This window comes from Macaca thibetana, chromosome X (assembly GCF_024542745.1).
Source record: "Macaca thibetana thibetana isolate TM-01 chromosome X, ASM2454274v1, whole genome shotgun sequence".
Lineage (NCBI taxonomy): Eukaryota > Metazoa > Chordata > Mammalia > Primates > Cercopithecidae > Macaca > Macaca thibetana.
Window position 1 is genome coordinate 52,680,989 of NC_065598.1, and position 26,970 is coordinate 52,707,958.

A 26,970-nucleotide genomic window follows, 5' to 3' on the forward strand; every position below is an offset into this window, starting at 1 on the left:
TGGTGCTTTCAATTCCTCTGCAGAAAACCTCTGACCCACCTGGACCTGCTCAAATGGACCAACACCCCCACTGATACACTCCCAAATTCAGGACCCATGGCCCGAGCAAGTACACATGAGGACAGAATGTTTGAAATCAAATCCATCTCAGAAAATTGAGGCAAGGCATGTGGTCACTAAAGGCCCTTTCCATCGAGCCACTCATTTCAGAGACGGGAAAACTGAGGCCCAAAACAGGCCACAGGATGAGCACGTCTTGCCCAGGGCCACATAGAAGACTTTAGGAATAGAGCCAAACAAGATCAGACCCCTTTGGGGCAGAAGGGTACGGGGGCAGGAAGGTCTATTCATCCTGTTTTGAAAAGCTTATTTGAGCTAAAGGGACACAGGCTGCCCCCTTCCTCCCTCTTGCTGTCCTTTTCCAGGAATCCCTGGCCCAGCCTGCCCCATCCTGGGGTCCTCACTCCAACACGTCTCTGTTGAACTGCTTCTGCCGGTTCCCTAGGAATTCCCCTATCATCTGCCGGCTGAGGCCTTTCCGCTCCAGGATGAAGTGAGCCACTCCCACCGGTGTGTCTGACAGGAAGCCCCGCTCGATCAGATACTGGATACCCTTCTCTGGCTTCCTGCAGAAAGAGGGGAGGTAGATGAGATGACTGTCCTCCTGGAACTGTGCTCTCTGTCTCATTTGTTGAACTCATTTTGGGCCCAACTAAGTCCGGCCTCAGAGGACCAACGAAGTCAAATACATAATTTGATCTAATCCCATCATGGCTCAAATGAGAAAACTGAGGCCTAGAGAGAAGAAGCCACTTGCCCATTTCGAGGAGCTTCAAAATCCCAAGGTATCTTGAACCCAACATCCCCCTTCACTGGAGCTACACCACAATAGAAAGAAATCAGTATCTAGTGAGAGCCCGCTCTACGCCAGGAGCTCTGACCTTCCCAGCAAGAACCAAGGAGCAAGGTTGAGCACCTTCCCTGTGAGTCACAGACCCACAGAGTAGGGAAGAAGTGAAGAGGTTACTTTGTTCCATATCCCACATCCCACACAGGCAGGTCTCACCAACTTCCTCTGAGTGTTTCTATAGACAAGGCGCTCCCTAGATTTCCAGGGAGCTGGGCCAAAATCTGGGTCACAGTTATCCCATATTCAGAACCCCAGAACCTTAGGACCCCACAAGGTTAAAATTTAGAAGGGACTGGTGCCATAGGAGTCTCAGATCCGTCACTTCCCAGTTGTATGACTTTGGACAATTCCTTTTACCTCTCCAAGCCTTGGTTCCTTATCTACAAAACAGGAACACTACTGCCTGCCTTGCTGAGTTATTGTAAGAATGAAATATAGGTGGCAGTGTTTAATAAGCTATAAAGATGTAAGGCATTCAAGTAATGGCTTATATTACATTTAATGTTTTCTAATTACATCTCATGTTTTCCAATTATGTTCTAATCAAATGTCACACTCCCACCTCACTCCTAAACACCTGACAGAAGACCAGGCACCTAGGAAGAGCTTAGTCACAGTCACTGAAGGGTCTAGCACACCACCCTGCCCCCAACATCTCTCACATACACATTCTGCTAGTGGTAGGTGGAAAAATAGAAGCCCAGGGGAGGAATGCACCTTGCCCAGGGCTATGCAGCGAGTCTGGCCAAAGGCCCACTCGGGGGCCAGATCTCCTGTTTCCCAGGCTAGGGCTCTTTCTACACCATATCACCTCCCCTCTAAAAAGGGAAGGTGGGGAGGACAAGTTTCAGAATCCATTTAGTGGGGTCATCTCACCCAAGATCGCACAGTCAGCCAGAGGCAGTACTAGGACTGCCCAGGTGTGTTAAGGGACTCTCTACTCTTTCACCCTGTTGCCAATCCTCTTCCCTGAATGTCTGGGGAGAAATACCGTTCCACAAAATGAAAGGATGGCAGAACCGGGATCACTGCGTGGAGTTCTGTCCCAGGAACCCAAGTACCCGTGGCAGGGTAGGAAAGGGCGAGCAGGCTAGAACGGGCAGCACGCACTTGTTGAAAAGGTTGAGGCCGATTCGGTAGTGCCGCCTCTGGACCACATCATTGTTGAAAGCTGGCGAGTCCCAGCTGTGCCTTGTCTCCCGCTGGTAAGTCTGCTTGCACAGGCCGGTGGCCGGAGGCTCCCTTAGACTGTCCCGAGAAGAGGAGCCGGAGCTGCAGTTGATGGTCTCATTGGAATTGCTGGAGCTCTCGAGGCTCTCATTATCTCCACCATCAGAGTTCTCGCCTGCTGCCTCGCACTTCCCCAACCTCCGACCCCCAGCCACACCACTGGGCCCAGTGCCACTGTTGGGGGCTGGTGGCAGGGGCCCTGGTGGGGCTGGGGCTGGGCCCTCAGGGGCTGGGTAGTGGCGGTGTGGGATCGGGGCCCTGCCTGGTGGCCCCTTGTGCTTCAGGGTCCCATGGGGGCTGCAGCCATCAGCCTCATACACCAGCTGGCGGTGGACAGAGCCGCGATCTGAGCGGTCACTCAGGTCCACGGAGCTGTCACTAGGAGGCTCAATGGTAAGCAGGGGAAGGTGGGCGGCCCGCAGCCGGAAATCCCGGCACTCCAAGCACCCGGGACCCCTGCGAGTGCCTTCCTCACGGCTACCGTCTTCCCGGGTTCCTGATGGCACTGGTGGAGGAACTGGCGGGAGAGGGGCTGGCGCCCAGAACTCGGGCCGGCCCTGGGGTGGGGGTTCTGTGCTGGGCAGTCGCTCAGGGGATTGTTGGGGAACTGTGTCATCCAGGTAGAGGGGAAGGTCACTGAAGGATGTGGCCGAGCTGTCCTCTTGCTGTTCCTTTGACTCCCGCTTCTCCAGCTGGGCTGAACCTGGCTCCTCAGACATGGGCCCTGATGGGTGGCAGTTCAGGGCTTCGTCGATGGATTCAGCCAGAGACTTTACCTGTGCAGGCGGGGGAGGAGAGGAGGGAAAGGGAGAGAAAAGAAAGAAAGATAAAGGGAAGAATGGTGGAAGGTGGGAATGAGGGAGGGGGGTAAGGGAAAAGGGGGAGTCTTCCTGGTAGGTCAGCAAGGAGGGTGGATTCCCCTCCCCCAGCCCTGACAAACTCCCTGTGGTCTATAAAATGACTCCCAGGGAACCATTGTGAGCTCACAGGAGCTGGGACTAATGCCCACGAGTTCCCCCACTCAGCTCATACCCCAATACCTCCTTTGTGTCCATTTAGACTCAAGCCAAATGTTACCTCCTCCCTGATTCAAGCCACATTCTTGCCTCTGCCATCCCCGAGGGTAAACCAAAATCCCAGCTTCCTCTGTGGGAATTCTCTTAGGAAATCCATAACATTTGACCTTGAGCGTCTGGACCACAGCTGGTAATGCTCTTTCCCTGTGGTATCCAGACTCTAAACTGACCGCTCATGATCCCTGCCTCCTGGTATTCACACCCTAGGGTACCACATTGTACCAGAGTTAGTCTGTGTGACAAACAGCATATGGCAGAAGTGAATGTATGTCACTTCTGAAATTAGGTTTTAAAAGACTGCAGAGGCTGGGCATGGTGGCTCATGCCTGTAATCCCAGCACTTTGGGAGGCCAAGATGGGAGGATCCCTTGAGCCCAGGAGTTCAAGAAAAGCCTGGGCAACATGGCGAGACTCTACCTCTACAAAAAATAAAAACATTAGCTGGGTGTGGTGGTACACACCTGTAGTCCCAGTTACTCAGGAGAGTGAGGCAGGAGGATCACTTGAGCCCAGGAGTTTGAGACTGCAGTGAGTTACGATCACGCCACTGCACTCCAGCCTGGCAACACAGCAAGATCCTGTCTCTAAAATTTTTATTTGTTTTTTTGAGACAGAGTCTCGCTCTTGCCCAGGGTGGAGTGCAGTGGCACGATCTCAGCTCACTGCAACCTCCAACTCCCAGGTTCAAGCGATTCTCCTCCCTCAGCCTCCCCAGTAGCAGGGATTACAGGCGCGCACCACCATGTTTGGCTAATTTTTATATTTTTAGTAGAGACGGGGTTTCGCCATGATGGACAGGCTGGTCTCAAACCCCTGACCTCAGGCGATCCGCCTGCCTTGGCCTCCCGAAGTGCTGAGATTACAGGTGTGAGCTACTATGCCCGGCCAAAAAAAAATTATTTAAATTTAAAAAAAAAAGACTGCAAAAAAAATTTTTTTAATTTACAAAATTAAAAAAAAAAATTTAAATGACTGCAGCTTCCATCTTGAGCACTCTTGGTCGCTTGTCACTTGGACTCTTTCTCTCAGACCCCCCAACCTGGGGAAAGCCCATCACGAACAGTCCTATAGAGAGGCCCACAGGGTGAGGCATTGAATCCTCCTGCCAACAGCCAAGTGAGTGAGCTTGAAAGCAGACTGCCAGCCCCAGTCTAGTCTTCAGATATTGCAGGCTCTCCCTACAGCTTGACTGCAACCTCATGAAAGGCCCTGAACCAAAACCACTCAGCCATGCCATTCCCAGCTTCCTGGCCCCCAGAAACTGTATGAGATAATAAATGTTTATGGTTTAGGCTCAGTCTCTTGGGTCAGTTTTAAGCTACCAAATTTGGGGGTAATTTGTTACACAGCTAACAGATAACGGATATACTTCCCCATCAGACTTCAATAGCACTCAGAGCTGGGACCAGACCTGGTTCCCAGACTGATCTCCTATTCCCCATTCCTCCCTTGAGGGATGGATCCAGGCCTGGTTTCTCTTTCTAGCTCAGCTCAACACATTGCTTGACACAGAAGAGATGTTCAATTAAATCTTTGTGGTATGAATGAACAGATAAATGATATAGATCTTCCCTTCAATATTCCTGTCCTTCCCTCCACCTCTTCACCAGGTCCAAGGAGGCATGCCCAGGCTGATGGCAAGGCCAGATCATAGAGGTTAGAGCAGAGTGACTTTTTCGCTTATAAAGCTTCATCCATTCATTCAACAATCTCTACCAAGTACCTTCTTGGTTTTAGGAAGAAAACTAACATGTACTTAGCAGCTACTATGTACTAGGCGTTTTCATATATATTACCTGTACAGTTGCACTGAGTCTTCCAAATAGCTCTAAAAGGGTTTTCTCTCCATTTTATTTTCTCTCCATTTTATTGATCATGTTTCAGTGTGGTTAAACAGTTTGCCAAGGCCACACAGTTGGGAAATGGCAGAACTGGGATTCACACCTGGGCAAGTATGTTGACACACCCCAACCCTAGAATGATCTCCCACTACCTTTACTGCGTTACAATCCCACCCCTCCAAGCTTTTGCTGATGCAACGCCTATGTAAGCAACACCCTTCCAAGTATTTCTAACTTGCTAAATCTTTTCTGTCTGGCAAGGCCCATCTCCAATGCTGTTTTCTCAAGTGGGTTTTCTGTGGTTCTCCCAGAAGAAAGTTTCCTCCCCTTCCTCTGGGTTCCCAAGGTACCATACATTGTACTATATAGCCTTTCTCATGGCTCAGAGCACACTCTACTTCAGGAGACAGTAATGCACACATGTCTGCCATTTCCTACTGCACTGGGATCCTTGAGGACAAGGACCAATCTCAGTCTCCTCCTCTATTAAATGGGAATAATAATCCCTGTCTCACAGGTCTGGTGTGAGGCATACACAGCACTGGCACACAGTAGGAGCTCATTACCTGTGAGTTAAGCTTTATTTTATAGTAGATCAAGTTCCAAGTAGTGAGAACTTTTTTCTTATTTGTTCTATACACCCATATATATTTTTTCCCACAAGAAGGGAACAGCATGGAACACCCATATTTGTAACTTGCTTGTTTTAACAATGTAATTTCTGGCTGGGCGCAGTGACTCACGCCTGTAATCTCAGCACTTTGGGAGGTCGAGGCAGGTGGATCACCTGAGGTCACGAGTTTGAGACCAGCCTGGCCAACATGGTGAAACCCTGTCTCTACTAAAATACAAAATGAGCTGGGCGTGGTGGCACATGCCTGCAATCCCAGCTACTCCGGAAAGTGAGGCAGGAGAATCACTTGAACCCAGGAGGCGGAGGTTACAGTGAGCCAGGATCGTGCCATTGCACTCCAGTCTGGGTGTCAAGAGCGAAACTCTGTCTCAAAAAAAAAAAAGTAATTTCTATCTTGCCAGTTCTTTCTCATTATTCTCACAGTCCCAACTCAAATGGTAGCTATTTGCTGTTATTAAACGCCTTGTCACGCAACTTCTTTCAGTTTGCAATCTAGGTAAAAAGTAGCAGGAGTAGCCAGAGCATGGGGATGGAGAAGAAAGGCCCTTTTCAGGGATCCTGACCTGTTTGGAGAAGGAGTCCTCTAGTTCTGTGATGTCATTAGAAAACTCCCCAGATGTGGTGACGGAGCTTCCACCACCATCGATGCCCCCACCACAGGAGCCCCCATATGGGAGCCCCCGTTCAAGCCGGTGGCTCCGGGCACCAGCCATGGCACCCTCGTCCAGCGAGGCAGGCTTGCCCTCGAAGTACGCGGGGTTCTGTGCCTTCTCATACTCCTCAAAGGAGAACTGCATCCGCATGTTGGAAAGGATGATGCGGCGGGACATGCGGCTCTCTGAGGCTGAGCTGCGTAGCCGCTCAAAGTTCTTGTTCATGCGGTACTGGCGGAAGGCTGTCTGGATGGTCCTGGCAGCTCTGCGGCTCAGGAAGGAGCCCCCATACTTCCTCTCCAGCATTTCCACCTGGCAGAGAAGGGTCGAGGGGAACAAGGTCAGAAAGTCATGGCAGCCTCATCTCCCTAGGCACTAAACCACACCACCCCCACTGGAGTCACCGCTGACTGCTTACAGCCACCAAAAGCGCCAGGCTAGGTGCTCAGTGTTGTCTCCTCACTTGAATTTCAGATAACACTGGTCAAATGGGATTGGATTATGTTTTGTTTTCTTATTTGCAAGAAGAACATATTGATCATTTGAAAACAGGAAACAAACAGAGAAGCCGATAAAAAGAAAGCAAGGTAAAAATACATGGAGAGCAAGAAGGAAAGAAAGGAGGAAGAGAGAGAATGAGAAAGGAGAAAGAGAGAGGGAGAGAGAAAGGAAGAGAAGGAAGGAAGGGGAGGAGGGAGGAGGAAAGGGAAGGAGGGAGGGAGGGAGGGAGGAAGGGAGGGAGGGAGGAAGGAAGGAAGGAAGGAAGGAAGGAAGGAAGGAAGGAAGGAAGGAAGGAGGGAAGGAATTACCTCCATTCCAAACACCTAACTAGAATATGTCCTTTGATTTAGGGTATATGTTTTCGTATATGTCCTTCCAGTTTTTTCCTATATGTAGTATTTTGTTTTCCCTCCACCTTTTTTTTAGCTAAATAATCTATTGTATGGCACTCTTCTGAAAAGGTCAACTGATATGTGTGCTTCCCGTTAGACTGAGTTTTTTGGGGACCAGATCCAGGACTCATTCATCTTTACATCTCCAAGACCTGGGCAGGGAGCTCAGTAAATGTTTCTTGAGTGAATATAAGCCTCAGTGGATGGGTGGTGAATGAGTGCATCCCCAGTGGGGTGAAGGGTCCTGGGCCAGTCTTCTCCAATTCCAGCCTCATTATCCCTCCCTGATTCCACCCCTAAGAGCCACATCCCAAACCCTCCCCTGGCGCTCTCTTGCATCCCGACTCCCATTCCCAACCAGACTGCCTCTTCTGCACCTTCTTGTCCTGCAGGTCTGTGGAGAGTTCATAGCTGTCCGATAGGGCCTTGGAGCGCTTTATCTCCTCCTCCTCCTGCTTCCTCAGGGCGACACTGGCTGGCTGGAGGCGTGCCCGTTGAGCCCAGGGAAGGCCCACTCCAGCAGGGGGGCCCCCCATGTGGCTGCTGGAGGGGGGCAGCTGGCTCAGCCGGTAGGGGGGTTGGCTCCCAGGACTATCAACCGCTGTGCTCAGGTCACTGCCTGGGGCATCACCCTCCACACTGTGGGGATGAGATAAGATGAGCCAGGATGTTGGGACAGGAGAGGGGCCTACTGGGCCAGACTGAGAGTGGGTGAGCCAGATCCCTGCCCCCCATCCCATCCACCCCAGCTTCCTCACAGATATAGGGACCCAACACTTACAGGCCAGGGTGAGTCCTAGCTCTTGGACTGTCTCCCCACTCCCACCCAAGTCCCTTCCCTTCCAGCCCCCTTGCCTTCACAGCAAGATCCTCTTAGACTCCTTTCCCTCAAGGATCTGTTTGGTCCCGTCCTCCTCACCCCTCACAGCCTTCTCCCCGAGACCACTCCCCTCCCAGTCTTGTCTCTTCATGCCCTTTTTTCTGTCCCCTCACAGCTCCACCCCTCCCCACAGACCTCTTCCCCTTACAGCTCCATCCCCTCCTGGCCTTGTCCCCAACACAGTGTGCTGTGATTTCCCTCCCAGTCCGAGTCCCAGCACCACCCCAGATTAGCTCCTTCGAAGCGCCACCCCCTCCCAGCCCTGTCCCAGCTGTGTGAGGCCCACCCCTGCACCCTGCCCACCCAGACTCTCCCCTCACCTGCCCAGCCCTGCCCCCTGCAGCCTGGCCCCTGCCCCCTGGTGCCTGAACTCCAGGCCAGGCCAAGCCAGTTCCCAGGGTTCCCTGGCTGCGAGGGCAGGGCCAGCAGCAGGGCAGGGCGAGCAGCGACAGTGGGAGGCGCCTCCCATCCAGCATCCTCACAGGTAAAGAGCAGCCCTGCGGGGCAGCTTCCTTTTTCTCCTCATGGCCTCCTCTGCTCAGCTGGGGGAAGGGGGCAGGGGGGTCTCCACGCGTGGCAGGAGCTGGGCCCCGGGATTGCCCGCCCTGGTTTCCCAGAGCTGTTGTTCCACCAGAACTGCTCCCATGGTGCCATGGCAACCAGGCTGCCAGGGAACCCAGGTGGCGACAGAGCCCAGGCGCCTTGAGCCGAGCCTGCATGGTGAAGAGCTACAGAGGTGGGGAAGACAGGGAAGGAGTCGGGCGGGAAGGAACACGAAGGTGAGGCATGGAGGAGGCTGTGGGGGGAATAGGTGTGGCTGGGACCCAGAGAATGGTCTCATTATGGGGGGCACAAGGTTGGAGGCTCTTGGCTGGTAAACAGGCAAAGGGGTACTCCCCAGCCCCTATTTGGCAGAGGGGAAGGCAAAGGGCAGAAATGGGCTGGGGTGGGTACTGGGGGGGACCCTACCAGTGCAGGAGCTTGAGCTGCAACAGGCCTGCCAGCCTCGCAGCAGAGCGCTTTGCACTGGGGGCTGGATGTGGCGTGAAGGCTGCGCCCACGAGGCCCGGTCGCGGGCTGCAGCACCCTGGAGCTCGGCTCCGCCCTGGGGGGAGCTCCCACCCATTGCTCACCCTCCACCCCAAATTCTCTTCCCTCCGGGGCCTGGGACGGTGGCCCTGACATCACCGCCGCTCCAGGGTTCAGCCCCAGCTCAGCCCACTGCCAGAACTGCAGGATCATGCCCACTAATCTCTCAAACCTCCCCTCCCAGCACACGGCTCAAGCCCAGTTTTGATCAACTGTCTCCTGTATGCATGAACCATCATCTATAACTTCCACTGCTCAGAAGAGATAGCCCAAGTCCCTTATTCTGGCATTTGAGGCTTCTCCAAGATACAACAGCTAATATTTATAGACCATTTAGTACATTTAGGTACCGTTGTTACCACTTCACACTGAATAACCTGTTTACTCTTCAAGACAACCATATGAGATAGGTACTGTAATTTATCTTCATTTTACACGTAAAGAAACTGAGGCCCAGAGAGGTTAAGTAACATATCTATGGTCACACAGCCACTAATGATAGAGCCCGGATTCAAATCCAGGCAGTCTGACTCCAGAGCCCACACTCTTAAACATTAAGCCATACTTCAGGGTTGGCTGCCAGCCCCCTACTCCATCCACCTGTCATTCCAGCCTGGCCCAGATCCTGCTTTTCCCAAATGCTCCACTGCTTTCTATCTCCAAAACTGCTCATACAGTACCTACCACTTGAAATGCAATCCCCATCGTCTCCGCCATCTGCAATCTGAGAAATTCCCCCACATCCTAGTTCCGTCAAGATTCAGGTCATATGCCACCACTAAGAAGCCCTCCTGAATCCCGCCTCCAGCCAGAAATTATTGCTGATCCTGTTCAGAGCTCCCACACACAGCACATGTCTGTCCTGCTTTTTATGGCACAGGTTAGCTTTGGCAAAGCGTGACAGCTATTTGTGTTCATGACTCCCAGAATCCCAGCTCAGGAAGAGAGTTTGATAATCTCCCAGCTAACACAGAGCACACGGCCTGGAACACAGTAGGTGCTCAATAAAAGCTGCCGTCCAGAGGGAGTCAATGAATGTGCTCAGGAGGCTGCTCTAAGAAATACTTTCTCCTGAACTTTTACCATAGCCTCCAATCTCCTCTTCCAACCCATTCTTCACCCTGTGGCCAGTAACAGCTTTCAAAAGTACAAATCTGGGCCAGGCGTGGTGGCTCACTCCTATAATCCCAGCACTTTGGGAGGCTGAGGCGAGCATGAGGCCAGGAGTTCAAAACCAACCTGGGCAACATGGCGAAAACCCGTCTCTACTGAAAATACACAAATTAGCCGGGCGTGGTGGTGGGAGCCTGTAATCTCCTGCTGAGGCAGGAGAATCGCTTGAATCCAGGAGGCAGAGGTTGCAGTGAGCCAAGATCGCGCCACTGCACTCCAGCCTGGGAGACAGAGCAAGACTCTGTCTTAAAAAAACAAACAAACAAAAAGCAAACAAACAAAAAAAACCCAACAACAACCAAAAGTACAAATCTAGGCCAGGCACCATAGCTCATGCCTGTAATCCCAGCACTTTGGGAGGCCAAGGCACGTGGATCACCTGAGGTCAGGAGTTCAAGACCAGCCTGGCCAACATGATGAAACCACATCTCTACTAAAACTACAAAAATTAACTGAGCATGGTGGGCCTGTAATCCTAGCTACTTGGGAGGCTGAGGCAGGAGAATCACTTGAACCCAGGAGACGGAGGTTACAGTGAGCTGACATCGCACCACTGCACTCCAGCCTGGGAGATAGAGTGAGACTGTCTCCAAAAAACAAAAAAAGTACAAATCTAGTTGGGCACAGTGGCTCACACTTGTAATCCCAGCTACTCCAGAGGCTGACATGGAAGGATCACTTAAGGCCAGGAGTTGAAGACCAGCCTGGGCAACATGGCAAAACCTCATCTCTACCAAAAATACGAAAAAATTATTCGGGTGTGGTGGCGGGCCCCTGTAGTCCCAGCTACTCAGGAGGCTGAGGCACAAGAATCGCTTGAACCCGGGAGGTGGAGGTTGCAGTGAGCCAAGATTGTGCCACTGCACTCCAGCCTGAGTGACAGAGCGACACTCCATCTCAAAAAAATAAAAGAAAAAGAAAAAATGAGCCAGGCGTGGTGGCACGTGCCTTTGGTCCTAGCTACTAGGGAGGCTGAGGCAGAAAAATCGCTTGAGCCCAGGAGGTCAAGGCTGCAGTAAGCCGTGATGGTGCCACTTCACTCCAGCCTGGGCAACAGAGTGAAACCCTGTCTCAAAAACAAAAACAAAAACAAAAACAAAACCATACTAACCTAAATTCTCTCACTAAAACCCTTCCACAGTGCCAGATAACTCACTCAACAAACAACAACTGAGCACCTTCTGTATGCCAGGCACAGTGCTGGGTGCTGGAAATATACTAGTGAGCAAAATGCACAAGAACATTCTCAGGGAGGTGATGTTCTAGCGAGGGAATGGGTGTGGCTGTGACCCAGAGAATGGTCTCATTATAGGGGGCACAAGGTTGGAGGCTTAGAGAAGAAAGAAACAAGTAAATATATCCTGCCATTTCAGGTAGCGGTGAAGTGCTAGGAAGGAAAATAAAGCAGATTGCAAAAAGGTGCCGTTTGAGATGTGGTGCTCAGGGAAGGCCTTTCTGGAGCAATGGCATATAAGCAGAGTGCTGACGGAAGTGAGAGTAAGTTGCATGGCAAAGGCAGTAGCAGTCCAGAGAGAGGGTACAGCCAGTGCAAAGGCCTGGAGGTAGAACAGAGTGAATGAGAGGAGATAGGAGATAAGATCAGAGAGGTCATGGGGGCCAAATCGGAAAGGGCATGAGCCTACAATAAAGACTTTGGTGTTTGCTCTGATTGAGGTGAGCAGAGGAGGGACATGATCTAACTTGGGTGTTCCAGGAACCAGCAGCCATGGGATAACCTTCAACTTCCTCAATGTGGCCATGGATGGCTCTCCTGACTTGTCCCCCCACCTCATATATTCTCTGCCCCATTGCCCCAACCTGGCTACCTCCTGCTCAGCCTTCAACACTCAGCTCAGGTGTGCCTTTCCATGCCTGCCTGCCTGCTCCACACAGGCTGCCTTACACCAGCTCCTCTCGGGCTGCTGTAGGGCCCTGTTGTCACCTCTAATTCCTAGGACAAAGGCACTACTTAGCTCATTGAATTCTTGAAACTTATCAAGGCAAGCACCATTAGCCTCATTTTATAGATGAAGACACTGAGGCTCAGAGAGGTGATATAAACTTGCTCAAGGTCACATAGTTATTAAGTAAAAAAGCTAGGATTCAAACCCAGGGCCCAGGCTTTTCATGACATCTTGCTGCCTCTCCTCACTCCCAGCTCTGTGCTGCCCCTGGCTCTGCACTCTTTGGCAATTCCTCCCTTGAGAGCTCACCCCCTGTTTTGGTTGCAAAGGGAATAGTGGCAGGGAGGTCGGGCTGTCAGCACAGCCTCCCACAAGGGAGCCTGGCAAAAAAAAAAGGAGGGTGCTTGAGGGTGTTGCTTCTGATATCACACATACTGCTGAAGAAACAGCACTGGGGATGTGGAATCCCTCAAGTCAGAGCCCCCAGAACAACACTCGGGAACATGCTGATCACATGGAAAATCTCTCTTCTTCTTTTTCTCCCGCACACATACACACACATGCGCACACAGAGACAGAGAGCGAGCCTGTTGTAGAGTAAGATGCTGGGCAGGCCGAGGCTCAGGTCCTGACTGCCACTGACCAGCTGTGTAAGCCCAGGCATGTCACTTTTCCTCTCTGCACCTCAGTTTCTCATCTGTGCAGGGTCAAGCAAAACCAATTCCTTCTTTGGATTCCTGGACTTCAGAAAGGGTCTGGGAGCCGCCCCCCGCCCCCCCCCCCCCCCCCCCCCCCCCGGACTCTTCCCAGCCAGGAGCAAAACATCTGCATGTGCACACACACACACACACACACACACTCACACACATGCACGCAGAGGTACAATAACACAGACACATCCAAAGGCAGACAAACCTAGAAACAAAAACACATCCACAGACACATGAAAATAGACACAAACACATGTAGACATGCACATATACGGACACGATCACACACACACACACACATGCCCATGTGCACTGTCTGCTGGGCTATTCTGTGGGGGAAATTGGAGAGCATCCTCTGCAGAGGGGGAAATAAGCTATGTTACACAAATAACCACAGTACAAAGCAGAAAGTTATCAGGGCTGGGGAACAGAGGAAGTGCTGGGGGAGTGCAGGAGAGAGATCCCTTCTGTTTGGGGGTGGTTGAGCAGAATAAAAATAAACTCACACTTACTGCGCACCTTCCCTGTGTCAGGCATTTTCCACACATTATTTAATCTGCATGGCAAACGTGAGGGAAGAATTAGGATTCCTATTTTGCAGATGAAGAAAAAAACTCCAAGAGGGGAAATGACTGCCAAAGGTCTCAGAGCTAGCAAGTGGCAGGACAGGGATTCAAACCCCAAAGCTTGTGCTAGTTCCTCTGCTGCCTGGAAGGCTTCCTTGGGGAGGAAGCTTGTGGACTGGGTCTTGCCTGGAAGGAGTTGGTAGAGATGAAGAGTGAGGGAACATTGTGTGCCAAAGCACTAAGATGGGGAGAAGCAGTGTAGGATGTTCCACAGGGATCTGGGGTTGGCCTGCCCATGGCAGGGGCACTAACCCTCCTCGAATGCTGCTCCTAATGGGAGGTCTTCTCTCCCTCCTTCCCTTTATTGGCACTGCCCGGAACCAGGCAGCCAGCAGGGGATGGGATCAGGATGCAGTTGCCATGGAAACGAATGGGGGCTGTTGCCATGGATATCATAAGATGAGGGCAAGAGGAAGCTAGGGATGGTGAGGACTATCCCCATGACAACTTAGGTGGCAGTGGGGGGAATGGGATGGACCGGAAGTAGAGACAAGAAGACAAGACGAGGAGGTCATTGCACCTGGATGGGGCCAGGGGCTTTGGGTTCTGGAAGGAGCAGACTGGGCCAGAAGACTGGACCCAGTGGCAGGGGAGAGAGGAGGCAGGGGGACTGCAGCCACCTCTCCCTCCAATATTTCTTCGGCAAGCTAGTTCTGCTGCGCAATCCCAGTGTCACAGGGATTCTAAGCCCGAGTCCAGCCTCGCTTCGCACAGGAACTGACAGGGGCGAAAGAAGCCTTTGAAGGAGCTGAGCTGACTGGGTATGCAGTGGGCATACACAGGCTTTGGGAGCGCACAGACCTGGGTTTGAATCCCAGCTTTGCTGCTGTGCAGCCCTAAAACTAATAGTTGTCATTTACTGAGTTGTCATTTTGCTAGGCTGAGCAACTTTGCAAGGTCTGGGTTGTTCTCTCTGAGGAGGACAGCACAGATGATGAAACCTGCCCAAAGCCTTGAAGCTCGGCACCGGTGGAGCCAAGATTCAAACAAAAATGTATCTGAACACAAAGCTCGTGCTCTTAGCACCACCCCACCCTCTGTTGCAGGCACTACTGAGCAGTCCCTCCAAGGTACAGTCCTTGCATTCTTCATCTCCCCGTGCCTTCCCACAGTGGCACACAAGGGATTGGATGCTGGGTAAGTATTTGTGGAGTGGGTGAATGAGGAAGCAACCCAGGAAGAAGCAGGAAGGACTGAGTTTAGATGGAAGAAGCTCCTGACTTCAAGAGCAATGACTCATGAATGTGGCTGGCCAAGGGTGGCAGAAGATGCACAGAGCTGGGATGGACTGGACGGACTAGGCTTTATGAACTATCCAATCCCACAGACCCAAATGGAGGTCCAGAGAGTCAAAGTGACTTGCCCAGGGTTGCACAGGACAAGAATCCCCCTCACTTCTGGCCAGCATCCCACTCTTAGCTTCAGAAGCCCCTCTGAATCGGGCCTGTCTCCCCACCTCTCACCTCCCACCCTGCCCTGTAAGTTCCTCAATGTCATAGGCAACAGCAGGCTACTTGCAATTCCTATACTACAGCAAGCTGATCCACATCACCAAGCCCATGCTCATACTCTTCCTTTGTTTCTTCTGCCCAGAATGTCCTCTGTCTCCCCTTCACCCCTGGACTTGTTCGGTCTGGGTGAGCTCATCTTCATCTTGCAGTACCCTGAGCAGGTTGGTCCTTCTGGGAAGTCAATGCTGACTCACTCCTGCCCCTCGCAGAACATGACAGGGTCAGTGACTCCCTCCCCTGTGTCTTGTGCATACCCATATATCACAGTCAGTCTTTCTCCCTGGCTAACTTGTGGTTCTCTCTTAAAGTGTCCGTCTCCTACCCCACACCCCCGTCCTGTTTCCCAAGGGCAGCGACCCGGTGCGATTCACCTTTTCGAACCTATGGCGCTCATGCCAGAGCTAAGCACACAGCAGTTACTCAGCAGCCACCCTGGGTCCTCGAAGATCGCAGGTAGAAATCACGTGTGTCTGTGTGTGTGTGACCATCCTGCCTGACAACTGTCACCCTAAAGGCCACAGCCTCACATGCTTAAAAGCCACCCACACCCAGCCTTGTGATTACATCCACCAGACACACACATCAAGGCTGCCAGGTACATAAAGTCACCACTTCACACAATCAACCTCACACTCAGAATTCCTCACACCCAGTCTCACATCATCACATTTCCTCAGCCCTGCAGCAGTGTGCACAGTCTCGCGACCGTGAGACCTGCAGAGCCTCGTGCAAAGACATGTGTGAGGATGCCCGGGCACATGGAGACCATGCGTGCACACATATTTGTCTCACGGCTGATCAAAACCCTGCCCCCTTCCCACAGCACAAGGCCTCTGCCCAATTCAGTCAATTCAGTTGCCCATAGGTCGGGAGGGCCATCTGACCCTGACTTGCCTCCTCCCTCCATGTAGTTGAACTCCCGTCCTCACCCCCACACTTGCTTCTCTCTCCATTCAGTGGAAGGGTGGAATGGTCTCCTCGTCCCCAGTCCCAGGTCTCCTACATTCACACACCCTGGAGAGCGGAATGAACAGAGTAATGTACCCACCATTCCCCTGCATGACCCTGGAGTTCTCCCCTAGGTTTTTGTCTATGTGGTCCCTGTCTCCTGTAATGCCTTCTCACCCCTTGCCACCTCTTCAAACCCTTACCAGCCTTCAAGGCTCAACTCTTGCACCGCTTCCTCCAGCAAGCCCTCCTGGACACCACATCTCCCCACCCACCTTGACATCTCCTTCCTTTCTGGGCCAGGAACAAAATATGCTCGTTACTGAAGCCATTCCTGTCCAGTCATTTTAACCCTTTGCATCCTTCCTACTTTCCCAAAGGATTTCTCATCTCCCATCTCCCCCGGGAGATGGAGAACTCGTAGAGGACATAGCCACTGTCATGCTTTCAAAAAAAAAATCTTTTTGTAGAGATGAGGTCTCACTATGTTGCCCAGGCTGGTCTGAAACTCCTGGCCTCAAGCCATCCGCCTGTCTCAGCCTCCCGAAGGGCTGGGATTACAGGTGTGAGCCACCACACCTGGCCTCTGTCTTACTTTGGATCTCTCACAGTATTTAGCGTCAGGTCTTGTACCCAGTAAGGGCTCAAACAATGCTTTGTTGGGTAGAATGAGGAAGAGTAAATAAGAGAGACAGGCAGGGAGGGAGGGGAGAAATAAATGAGACTTTGAATGGGTGAATGAGTAGATGAGTTGAGCAAGTAAGGCAATAAGTGAGGGAAGGAGGTGAGGTTCTAGGAAACCTAGAGGTTCAATGTGATAGGGATGCTGAAGGGAGGGAGGAAAGAAAAGACAGGAGAAAACTCTCACTTGGGCCTTAATCAAGATAAGAACCACCAATCACAGCACACTTGCCCAACAGTGCACAAGCCCCTATGCTGGACTCGTGTTCTTTCTTGTTAATCTTCATGACAACCCAGAGAGGTAGATATATTCTCACTGTACTCAGGAGGAAAACAAAGCTCAAGGAGAAGAAAAAACTTGCTCAAGGTTATACAGATGTAAGTGGCAGAACCAGAAGGTAAACTCAGATTTGTCTAATACCAAAGGCTCAGAGAGGAAAAGTCAGGGGTATGAGCCCACTTTGGGGTCTCCCGGTTGTGCTCCTAACACAGACACATCATGGAAAGTGTGAGTCCTACAAACCCGTAAAGGACATCTTCCACCCTCCAGTTGACAGCCTCCAGGGAGTCTTAGAACCAGCCTCTGGCCAAGTGCAGGGAATATTTAGGGTTGCTGCATAGGGGGGAAATGGCTTCCTCTCAGATTCAGAGATCCCTAAAGTTGTAGAATCAGAACCTTAAAAGTAAACGATCAAAGAATCTAAACATTGCAGAATATTAAAATTGCATCTTCAGAATTTGTTCAAATGGTAGAATTATGCAATCTTAAAACCACAGGATTGGAGAATCCCAAAATCACTGCATTGTAGAAGTAGAAATCATACAATTGCAGTGGAATGTGTCACTGAATCATTGTCTATTAAATTCACATAATCATAGCTTCTTAAAACTGTAGCATCTCAGATTCACAAAATGTCACAGCTGGAAGAGCCATTGGAGACCCTCTAATCCAACCCTTCTCCTTTCTACAGATGGGAAAACTACATGTCAGAGAGGTCACGTGACACGTCCAAGGTTAGCCTGCCCGTGTTGGGAGTCATTCACGCATTTATTGAGTGCCTCCTGGGTGTTGACGAAACCACGAGTCAAACCCTACTCTCTTTCCCGGCCCCTATTCCCAGTCCTGAATAGGAAAGAGGGCAAGGCCCTGGTGGGGATGGGAAGAGGGAAGTAGGGGTGGGTGGAATATACATCAGACAGAGAGAAGAGATCAGCTTTTATTGATGGAAATTCCTTTGTACACAGCAACACGTACTCTGAGAGGCCTTTTCCTCCTGATCATATTTACAGAGCACTATGGGAGTGGCAGAGGGCGTGGGGTGAGGCCTTCAAGCAGTGGAGGAGATGGCAGCAATGGCCACAGCAAGGGAACAAATGACAGGGAACTAGGCAGGCTGGGTCCTGCCCCCGTCTGGTCCTCTGAGCCCTAGGCACCCTGCATCTCTGTTTGTGCTCACAGAGGACAGAGGTAGGTCCTTGGGATGTCATTTGGAGACCTCTCCAGTAGTGGCAGGCTCCAGGGTGCCTGGGAAGTGGGAGTGCGGGTACAGGAGGGTCCAGGTTCCAAGCTCCAAGCTCCAAGTTCTGCTTCTCCCACATTTTAGTCGGACCTAGGGCTCCAGCTCTCTTTAATTCAGGGGCTGGAGTCCAGAGGAGACAGCAGTGGGGATGGGAATTCCAAGAAGGAGGTGGGGGGAGAAAGGGGTATGATGCTTGCCCATCTGGTTCCTGAAGCAGGGGACAGGGTCCCATGGGGGATCTGTGTGGGCATGGGCAGGGGGAAGGAGGGGCTGGTTAAGGCTTTTGCTTCTGCATAGAAAATGGCCCTTGTCCTCTCAGTTACCGAGAGGAGGGACTACTGCACTCGGAGGCCGGACAGCAGAACTGGTGAGCGTCTTCCTCTTCCTCTTCCTCAGTCTCCTCCTCCTCCTCCTCTTCCCTGGGGCCAGGAAGGGCGGGGTAGAGGCCACAGGCGGCGGGTGACAGAGAGAGGCAGAGGCGTTAGTTTGCAGAGCAGGGGAGATACGCGAAGGGCCAGGACCGGAACCAGAAGTTGGGACGAGAATGGGGGTCAGGGTCGGGAGGCCAGTGTGATGGATTATCCAGGGCCACACCCAACTCAGTGTGCTGGGACAGCCCTCCCCCACACCCAGCCTGGGCTCAGTCTTAAGGTCACCCTCAGCGTATATCAACTCCCTTTCTAACCCTGCCAGGTGCCTGACCCTCATTTTAATATAATAACAGCAACCTGCTCTCATTTTGCACGCATCATCTCACTTAGCCCCTACAACAGCTCTGCAGAGGAAAATTTTAGAGATGAGGAAATTAAAGCTCAGAGAGGTTAGATAACTTGCTCCAGGTCACACAGCTGGGTAAGTGGTAGAGTCAGGATTTGAACCCAGAGTTCTTAGAGCTCCAAGTCTCAGACTCATCCCACTAGGTCCTTTGGGTGAACTTGGCACTATCTCTAGAAACCCACCCCGTTCTTGAAGGACGAGGATTTGTATTTCCTGAAGGTTCGGGCTCAGGAAAATGGGAGATACTTGGAAATGGAGTATGGGAAGCCCACAGCTTTGGAGGAAACAGACCTGGGTTCAAATCCCAGCTCTACGAGTGGTTCCAGGCTATATGCCCTCTAGTGCATTACTGTCACTCTTGGAGCCTCAGTTTCCTCGTCTGTAAAAATGGGGCTCGTGATGTGAACCTCCCAGGACTGTTGCAAGAACTAGAACATATATCAAGTGTCTGGCAAACAACAGCAATGGGAACATGGTGGTAATTATTGTTAACTACTCGTAAGCCAAATCTAATTCCCAAAGTGGCCGTCTGCCCACACAGAAGCAGCCATAGCAGTGGGAGAAGAGTCACTGAAGGAACAAGCACCTATCCCTAGGGTGCTGCTGAGCAGTACCAGGGGCCAGGCTGCACGTGGCATTCACTGGTGCTGGGCTACAGTTTCATATGGTGGATGGACAGACAGTTGGGATGGGAGGGGACTAGGTGGCTTGGGAGTGACAAGGCTGACCTTCTGGGGACAGGCAAGGAAACAGTTACCTTCATTCCCAGACCCCTTGGCTCAGGGGATGCAGGAATTATGGAATCCAGGAAACTGGAAGAATGGGAAGAGGTGGGAAGGAATGCAGACAGGGAAGGGAAGGGAAAGGAAGGGAAGGCACTGCTGTCCATCTGATGGACAGACAAGCACACACACGCACGCACACGCCTTTCTCAGACTCAGAGCTCCCTCTGACACATTGTTCCACGGACTTCCTGAGTCAGCAAAATCACATGAAGCAGTTCTGGGCAAGTAGCCCTCCCTTTCTGAGTGTCCCATTCCTCATCTATAAAAAGAGAAGATCCACACCTCTCGAGGCTGTCATGAGGAACAAATAATATTCCATTCCCACCCCTCACTCCCCTCTTTTCCAGGCCAGGCCACTGCTTCCTCTCCCCCTAACACTGCAGTCACCTCCTGATTTCTTCTCCCTCCATTCTTGAACCACATTAGCCTTCCTAAAGCCCACCTTCAAGCATGCATCTCTTCTACTCAGACACCCACTGCCTCCTGGATAAAGTTCAGGGTCCTCAAGTTGGCATTCAAGGCTCTCCCATCATATGGCCTTACCAGGCCTTTCCTGTTAGATGGCAAAAGCGCAGGCTATGGAGTCAGATGGACCTGAGTTTCAATACCAGCCCCATCATTTACTAGCCGGATGACCTTGGGTTCATTTCTTCACCATTCCAGGACTCACTTTCCTTACCTGCAAACTGAGGAAATACCTATTCTGCAGGGTCCGGTGGGACTAAAGGAATTCAAATATGTACTAAGCAAGGCTGGTGCTTAGTGCATGGTAACTATTATTATAACAACCATTATAGTGGTATCCATGTTCCTTACTCACTCATGCCCAGCCTTCATCAAGCTAGCTTGTTCATTATTCCATCAGCATGCCCGGCCTTTTCACATCTCTATGTGTGTGCTGATTCTGTTTCTTCCACTTAGAATACTCTTCCCTCTGCACAGGTCTTTGCCTATTACCATCCTTTCTGAATTTCCTGACCCAGCTCAAGTGCCACTTCCTAAGGAAGTCCTAGCCAGAAGTATTCTCTGCTTCCTCCCAGCTCCAGCATCCATTCCCTTGGCCAGGGCTCTCCATTTGTTGCTTTGAACTTTCCTGAAGCATTTTTTTCGCTAACCCCCCAATACCCTTGTATCCCCACCACTACCACCGCTTTGCTCCTCTGTAAGAAAGAGGGGGCCCCTCTAGCATTTAAGGCCAGTCTCTTCACCTGGACTCTGGAGCCCATCCCCATTACCTCCTCCACAATAATCATCCCCTCTCCCTCCTGCGTTTTCAACCTCTCCCCTTCTGTTGCCTCCTTCCTATCAACATTTATAGAAGCTCAAGTCTCTCCCATCTGGGAATAAAAACCCTCTATCTGCCCCCACATCCCCCTGTGTCCCTCTCTCCTCTTCACAGCTAAGCTTCTTCTTAAGAAACCCGTCTACACTGGCCATCTCTGTTTCACTTCAGTACCTCCCACGAGCTCTTCGACCCACTGCAATCTGCCTCATGCGCCCACCACTCCACGGAAGCTGTTCTGAGGAAGGTCGCCCAGGCCCTCCTGATGGTTAAAGCCAATAGACTCTCTTCCGCCCTCAGCTTACTCCCCACAGGCTGCAACATTTGACACTCTTAACAAGGCCCTCCTCTGCTAGGCCCTTTCCTTCCTCTGCTTCTGTGAGCCCACCCCCACTGCTTTTCCTCCTACTGCTCTGACCCCGCCCCCATTTCTTCCTGGGCTCCTTCCCTACATGTTGGTTTCCCCGTCCCAGTTCTGCTCTGGTCCTCTTCTCTTTCACTCCACACTTTTTCAGTGATCTCATTCCATTTCATAACTTCAGGTGTGGATCCCTCTCCCGGGTCCCGGACCCGTCGAGCCCAGAGCTTGCTGGACAGCTCTACCAGGACGGCCCTTTGGGCCTTCAGTTCTCATAGGGATCTCTGACTTAGCATCTCACCATTGTCCTTAAGGCACCACCATTCATCCAGTCACCTGAGCCCAAAACATACCTTGGAGTCACCCTAGATTCTTCCTGCCCCCTTAGCAAGTCTGTCACCAATTATTGTGGACTCTACCTCCTAAATAGCTCCAAAACATAGACTGTGATGTCGTCCCTACCATCTCATCTTCTACTCCTCTCGCTCCTTCTTCAGCCTTTTTCCCACCACACTGGTCTCCCTGCTGCTCCTCAAACAGACCAAACACACTCTTGCCTTGGGGCCTTTACACCTGAGGTTCCTTCTATCTGGAACATCGTCCCCGAGAGGTACAAGGCTCACTCTTTTACCTCCTTCAAGCCTCTGCCCAAATATTTTCTCATCAGAGAGGCCCTCCCTCTCACAAGGCACCCCAACATTCTCTACCTTATCACCCCAGCTTTATTTTTCTTCATAGCACTTACTGACATCAGATACACTCTAGACATTTAGTTGTTTATTTATTTATCTGTCTCAGTCACTGTAAGATCCATCAGGAAAGGCATCTGTTCTGTTCAGTGCTAAATCCCTAGTGCCTAACACAGTGCCTGGTATTCAATAAATATTTGGTGAATGAATGAATCCAACGCCAGGCATGAACATTCTAACTTACTGAGAACTCCAGCCTCGGTCATCTCCACCTCCTCCTCTCTCCCCAGTTACCTCTTCAGTCTCTGACTCCAGTCCTCTCTTCCTCCTGATCACCTCTCAAATCCATCTCCTCGGCTCTATGCCCACGACCTTGGCTTCTCTCTCCCTTGAATTACTGCAATAGCCTCCTCCCTCATTTCCCTGCTAAAATGCTAATTTGATCATGTCACTTTTCCTCTTTTCCTACTCAAGAACTGTTCATGGCTCTCCAGCTGCCTACCAAAAAAATAAAATAAAAAGCCTGTACTCTTCAGACAGCTGCTTGAGGTAAGCCTGACCTCTGCACCCTCCAATGTCTGATTTCACCTTGCTCACCTCCAGGCCTTTGCAGACACTGTCAGCACCTCCTCCCCCATCTCTAACTCTCAGAATCCTCACGGACCTTGAATGACTGGCTTAAACACAGCTTTCTTCAGGAAACTTGACCTAACTCACAAAGCAAAAGTAATTCCTCTGCAAAATCCGCAGGGAAATGAGTATTGCCAGTGTCATTTGGGATCTCTGAGAACCAGGGGTAGGATGAAAGTTAGTAAATATGTCTGAGACCAAGGACTCTGGATGCTGGGTGAGCATTAATAGAGGTTCCCTTTTCCCCTTGCACTATTACCCTGGCATGGACTCACGTCCCTCTGGCCCTCTGCTAACTTTGACTCATCCTCGCCTCTTCCCTTTCCCTCACCTTACACATCCACAACAGTTTATATCATCTGACACTTCTATTGAGTCTATCTCATTAATAACTCTCAAAGGATTTGGATTCTATAATTTGAAATTAAAATGCTTCTCAACAAATGGTGCTCACTGGAGTCGTGCAACACAGTAGCCCTGCTCAAATCCATTTCTTCTCTGCCAATACCCCAGTTTAGGCCTTCCAGCTGGTCTCCCTGCACACAACCCATTTTTCATACTGACTGCTAATGTGATGTTTCTAAAACACAAATTTTGCCAAATTACTCTCCTATTTAGAATCCATTCAACTGACACTTTGTCACCAACAATATTGGTTCTCAACCTTTTTGGGGGGAACGCAAACCCCTTTACCAATTTAATGAAAGCCATGGACCATCTCTTCCACCAAAAAATGCACATAGGTATATGCATGCAACATTTTGCATTCAATTTCCGGAGGTTCGTGGGTTTCCTGAAGCCCATCTGAGACCCATGCACCCCAGGTAAAGAACCTCCGGACCTTCCCAATAACATCCCGTTTCTTTTCCATATGCTATATGCTATTCCTTCTGCCTGGAGTGCTCTTCCACACTTCACCCTTCTGTCCCTGGCTCTTACTTAACCTTTAAGACCTAACTCTTAGGCTGAGTTGACTTGTACCAGCCCCAGACAGGGCCAAGGCCAAATTCCTTCCTCTGGGCTTCCATACCCTTCAGTGTTCTCCTCTGTCAGAGCCCTTCTCAATCTCCCTGAGTGACTGGGAACTCATGGAGGGCAAGAACTGTTACCCAACAGAGACCCTGGTCACAGCAGTACTCCAAAAGTATCTACTGAAATGAACACTAATAATGGCTACTCTTTCCTGAGTACCCATTATGTGCCAGCCACTCAAATTCTGAATGCATTCATCTGAATGAGCTCAGTTCATTCAGTAAATGAACCCCATGATGTTGGTGGTATTGAGTCCTGTTTAACAGATAAGGAACTAGGCTCAGAAGCGTGAAGTGAGTTGGTGAAGGTCAGCCAGCTAGTGAGTGACAAAGTTGGGATTGAGATTGCCATGAATGCCATGGCAAGTAGTGGTCCACCATGCCTCACTGCCCTGGACTGTGAGGTTGATTAAGAGATGGTATCAGTAGAAGAGGACCAAGAACCAGGGCCAGAACTCCCTACTTGGAATCCCTTTCCCAGGAACGCCTACGCTTATTTTCCCTCCTGCATCACCTTTATATAAGCCAAGACCAGGCACCTGGTTCTCTCTTCTTATGATGCAACCTGTGTACCCTGTACTCCTCTCAGCCTTCTCATCCCAAAGCCCTGCTATGGTCAGGCCCATTCTTTGCTCCAGAACCATCTCCAGATACACACAGCTTTGAGATTGAATCCAATCCAATGCTACACAGTTGGCTATGAGGAAAACAAGACACAAGTAGTCCCCCCTCTTCTAGAGCTGACAGTCACCCAGGAGCCTTCCATGCATTATCTCCAATACTAAAGACAGCCCTAAGAGGTAAGTTGGCATTAGCCCCATTACATAGATGAGGAAATAGAGGCTCAGAGGATAAATGACTTGCCCAGAGTCACCGAGTTGGTAAATGGCAGAACTCGGGCTTGAATAAAGGTACTGACTCAACTATTTTTCCCGTATGAAGTCATCCTGCTTGGAAGGGCCAAAGAGTGAACAAGACCATTTCTGGTGGAGGAAGGGGATGAAGGAAAGCTAGCACTCTTCCAAGACTCAGTACAAACGTCCCCTCCAGTAGGAAGCCTTCCCAGATGGGGTTAATTGCCCCTCATCTGGCAGCCTTCTGGGCCTACTTCTGTCCCATCCCAAATCACACTATGGTGTCATTGTCTACGTGCCTTTCTCCCTTCTAGACTTCAGCTCCGGGACAGCAGGATCAAATACAATTCATTCCGGTATTCCACCAAGGGTCAGCACAAGGCCTTATCTAAAGCAGGCAAGACAGAATACTTGCTGAATGAATGAGGTGGTATCTGAGCTAATTATTAAAAGGATCTAAACAAAATCTGAACAGCTGGATACAGGGAGAAGATATAAAGGAGGAGGGAAATGAATTAATAAAAGCAAGGAAATTAGACCAAGGAAAAAGGCCAGTAATTTTGAAATTATGACAGGGTGTTCATAACATGTTTTCATTGTTGTTATGGGGGCTATCTTTTCCTTACAAAAATGGGATCATACTATAAACCCTGTTCTTTTTTTTTTTTTTTTTTTTTTTTGGGATGGAGTCTTGCTCTGTCGCCCAGGCTGGAGTGCAGTGGCGTGATCTCAGCTCACTGCAAGCTCCGCCTCTGGGGTTCACGCTGTTCTCCTGCCTCAGCCTCCTGAGTAGCTGGGACTACAGGTGTCCGCCACCACGCCCGGCATTTTTTTGTATTTTTAGTAGAGACGGGGTTTCACTATGTTAACCAGGATGGTCTCGATCTCCTGACCTCGTGATCCGCCCGCCTCGGCCTCCCAAAGTGCTGGGATTACAGGCGTGAGCCACCGCACCCGGCCTATAAACCCTGTTCTACAACTTGCTTTCTCCATGTAACAGTAAGTCTTGTAGATCTTGCTGTGCGAGTATACAGAGATCTACCTTTTTTCTTTGGATCTGCTACAGAGTAATCCATAATATGGGTATATCATGGACTAAGATCTATTCTCTACTAATGGACATTTAGGTTGTTTTAATTTTTCAGTATCACAAGCAATGCTGCACTGAACATCTCTGCATATGTCTCGAAGTATTCTTGAGGGTTAGATTCTCAAAAGTTGAACTGCTGGGTCAAAGGGATGCACATTTTGTTTAAAGTACACATAAAAGTTATTTCCGTTACTTTAACATGTTTGCAGACTGGCTACAAAGAAAGATTATTCCTACTCACATAATCTTGTCTTTCTTTTGAGAAGCATATATCATGCACCTTTTAGTTAAGAGTTGGTTGAGAATGATATCCTACAAGGGCATGTGATAAAGAGTTGCACAGTCTGGCTTATGTTTGTAGTTTAGATTGCGGTGTTTTAGAAAAGGCCTCTGGCTGGCCAAGTTGGGGTCCTTCTGGAAGCAGTATCTTGGAGAAATCTAGCTCCAAGATATGGTTCTCAGCATGGAAGAATTTAGGATTCTGGTGGTAACTGACAAACCAGCCTCATAAAAAATGTTACCAATTTGCACAAGGTATCTGAGAGGTTCTGTTTCTCCAAAACCCTTCCGATATTTTTTTTTTTTTTTTTTTTTGAGGCGGAGTCTCGCTCTCTCGCCCAGGCTGGAGTGCAGTGGCGCGATCTCGGCTCACTGCAAGCTCCGCCTCCCGGGTTCCCGCCATTCTCCTGCCTCAGCCTCCCGAGTAGCTGGGACTACAGGCGCCGCCACCACGCCCGGCTAATTTTTTTGTATTTTTAGTGGAGACGGGGTTTCATTGTGTTAGCCAGGATGGTCTCGATCTTTGGATACCTAAAAATGGCACTTCATTGCTTTAGTTACATTTCTTTAACTATTAGTAAGCTTGGGCATCTTTTCTCATTTATTAGCTAATTGTCTATTTCTTCCCTGAATTGCCATATCATGTTATCTCTCCATTTTGAATGGGTTTTGTATCTTTTCCTTTCTAGTTTCCAGAAGGTGATATAGATATAGGCAGAGATATTAACCTTTTGCCTGATATCTGTGTAGCAAATACTTTCTCCTAGCCTGTTGTTTATGTTTTAATTTTGTGTATAGTATCTTTCTCCACACAGTTTTAAATTTCAATGTAGCCAAAATTATTACTCTTTATGTTATAGCTTAAGGGTTTTTTTTTTTTTTTTTTTTTTTTTTGGAGACAGAGTCTCGCTCTGTT

At 50.3% G+C, this 26,970-nt stretch overlaps 1 protein-coding gene across 4 annotated transcripts in view; it reads right to left on the minus strand.

Annotated features, from left to right (window-relative positions):
* The window catches only part of IQSEC2 (IQ motif and Sec7 domain ArfGEF 2), a 91,801-nt gene that overhangs the window by 15,736 nt on the left and 49,095 nt on the right, over positions 1–26,970 (minus strand). For 2 of the 4 annotated variants that reach the window (XM_050776820.1, XM_050776817.1), the window contains exons 3-6: positions 7,615–7,876; positions 6,255–6,656; positions 2,021–2,916; positions 465–626 (exon numbers count right to left, since the gene is read on the minus strand). In XM_050776820.1, the coding sequence (XP_050632777.1) occupies positions 465–626; positions 2,021–2,916; positions 6,255–6,656; positions 7,615–7,876 (1,722 nt within the window). Of the gene's footprint in view, positions 1–464; positions 627–2,020; positions 2,917–6,254; positions 6,657–7,614; positions 7,877–9,890; positions 11,533–17,962; positions 18,699–26,970 lie in introns of those variants that run through there. The other 2 variants (XM_050776818.1, XM_050776821.1) reach the window with 2 other exon arrangements.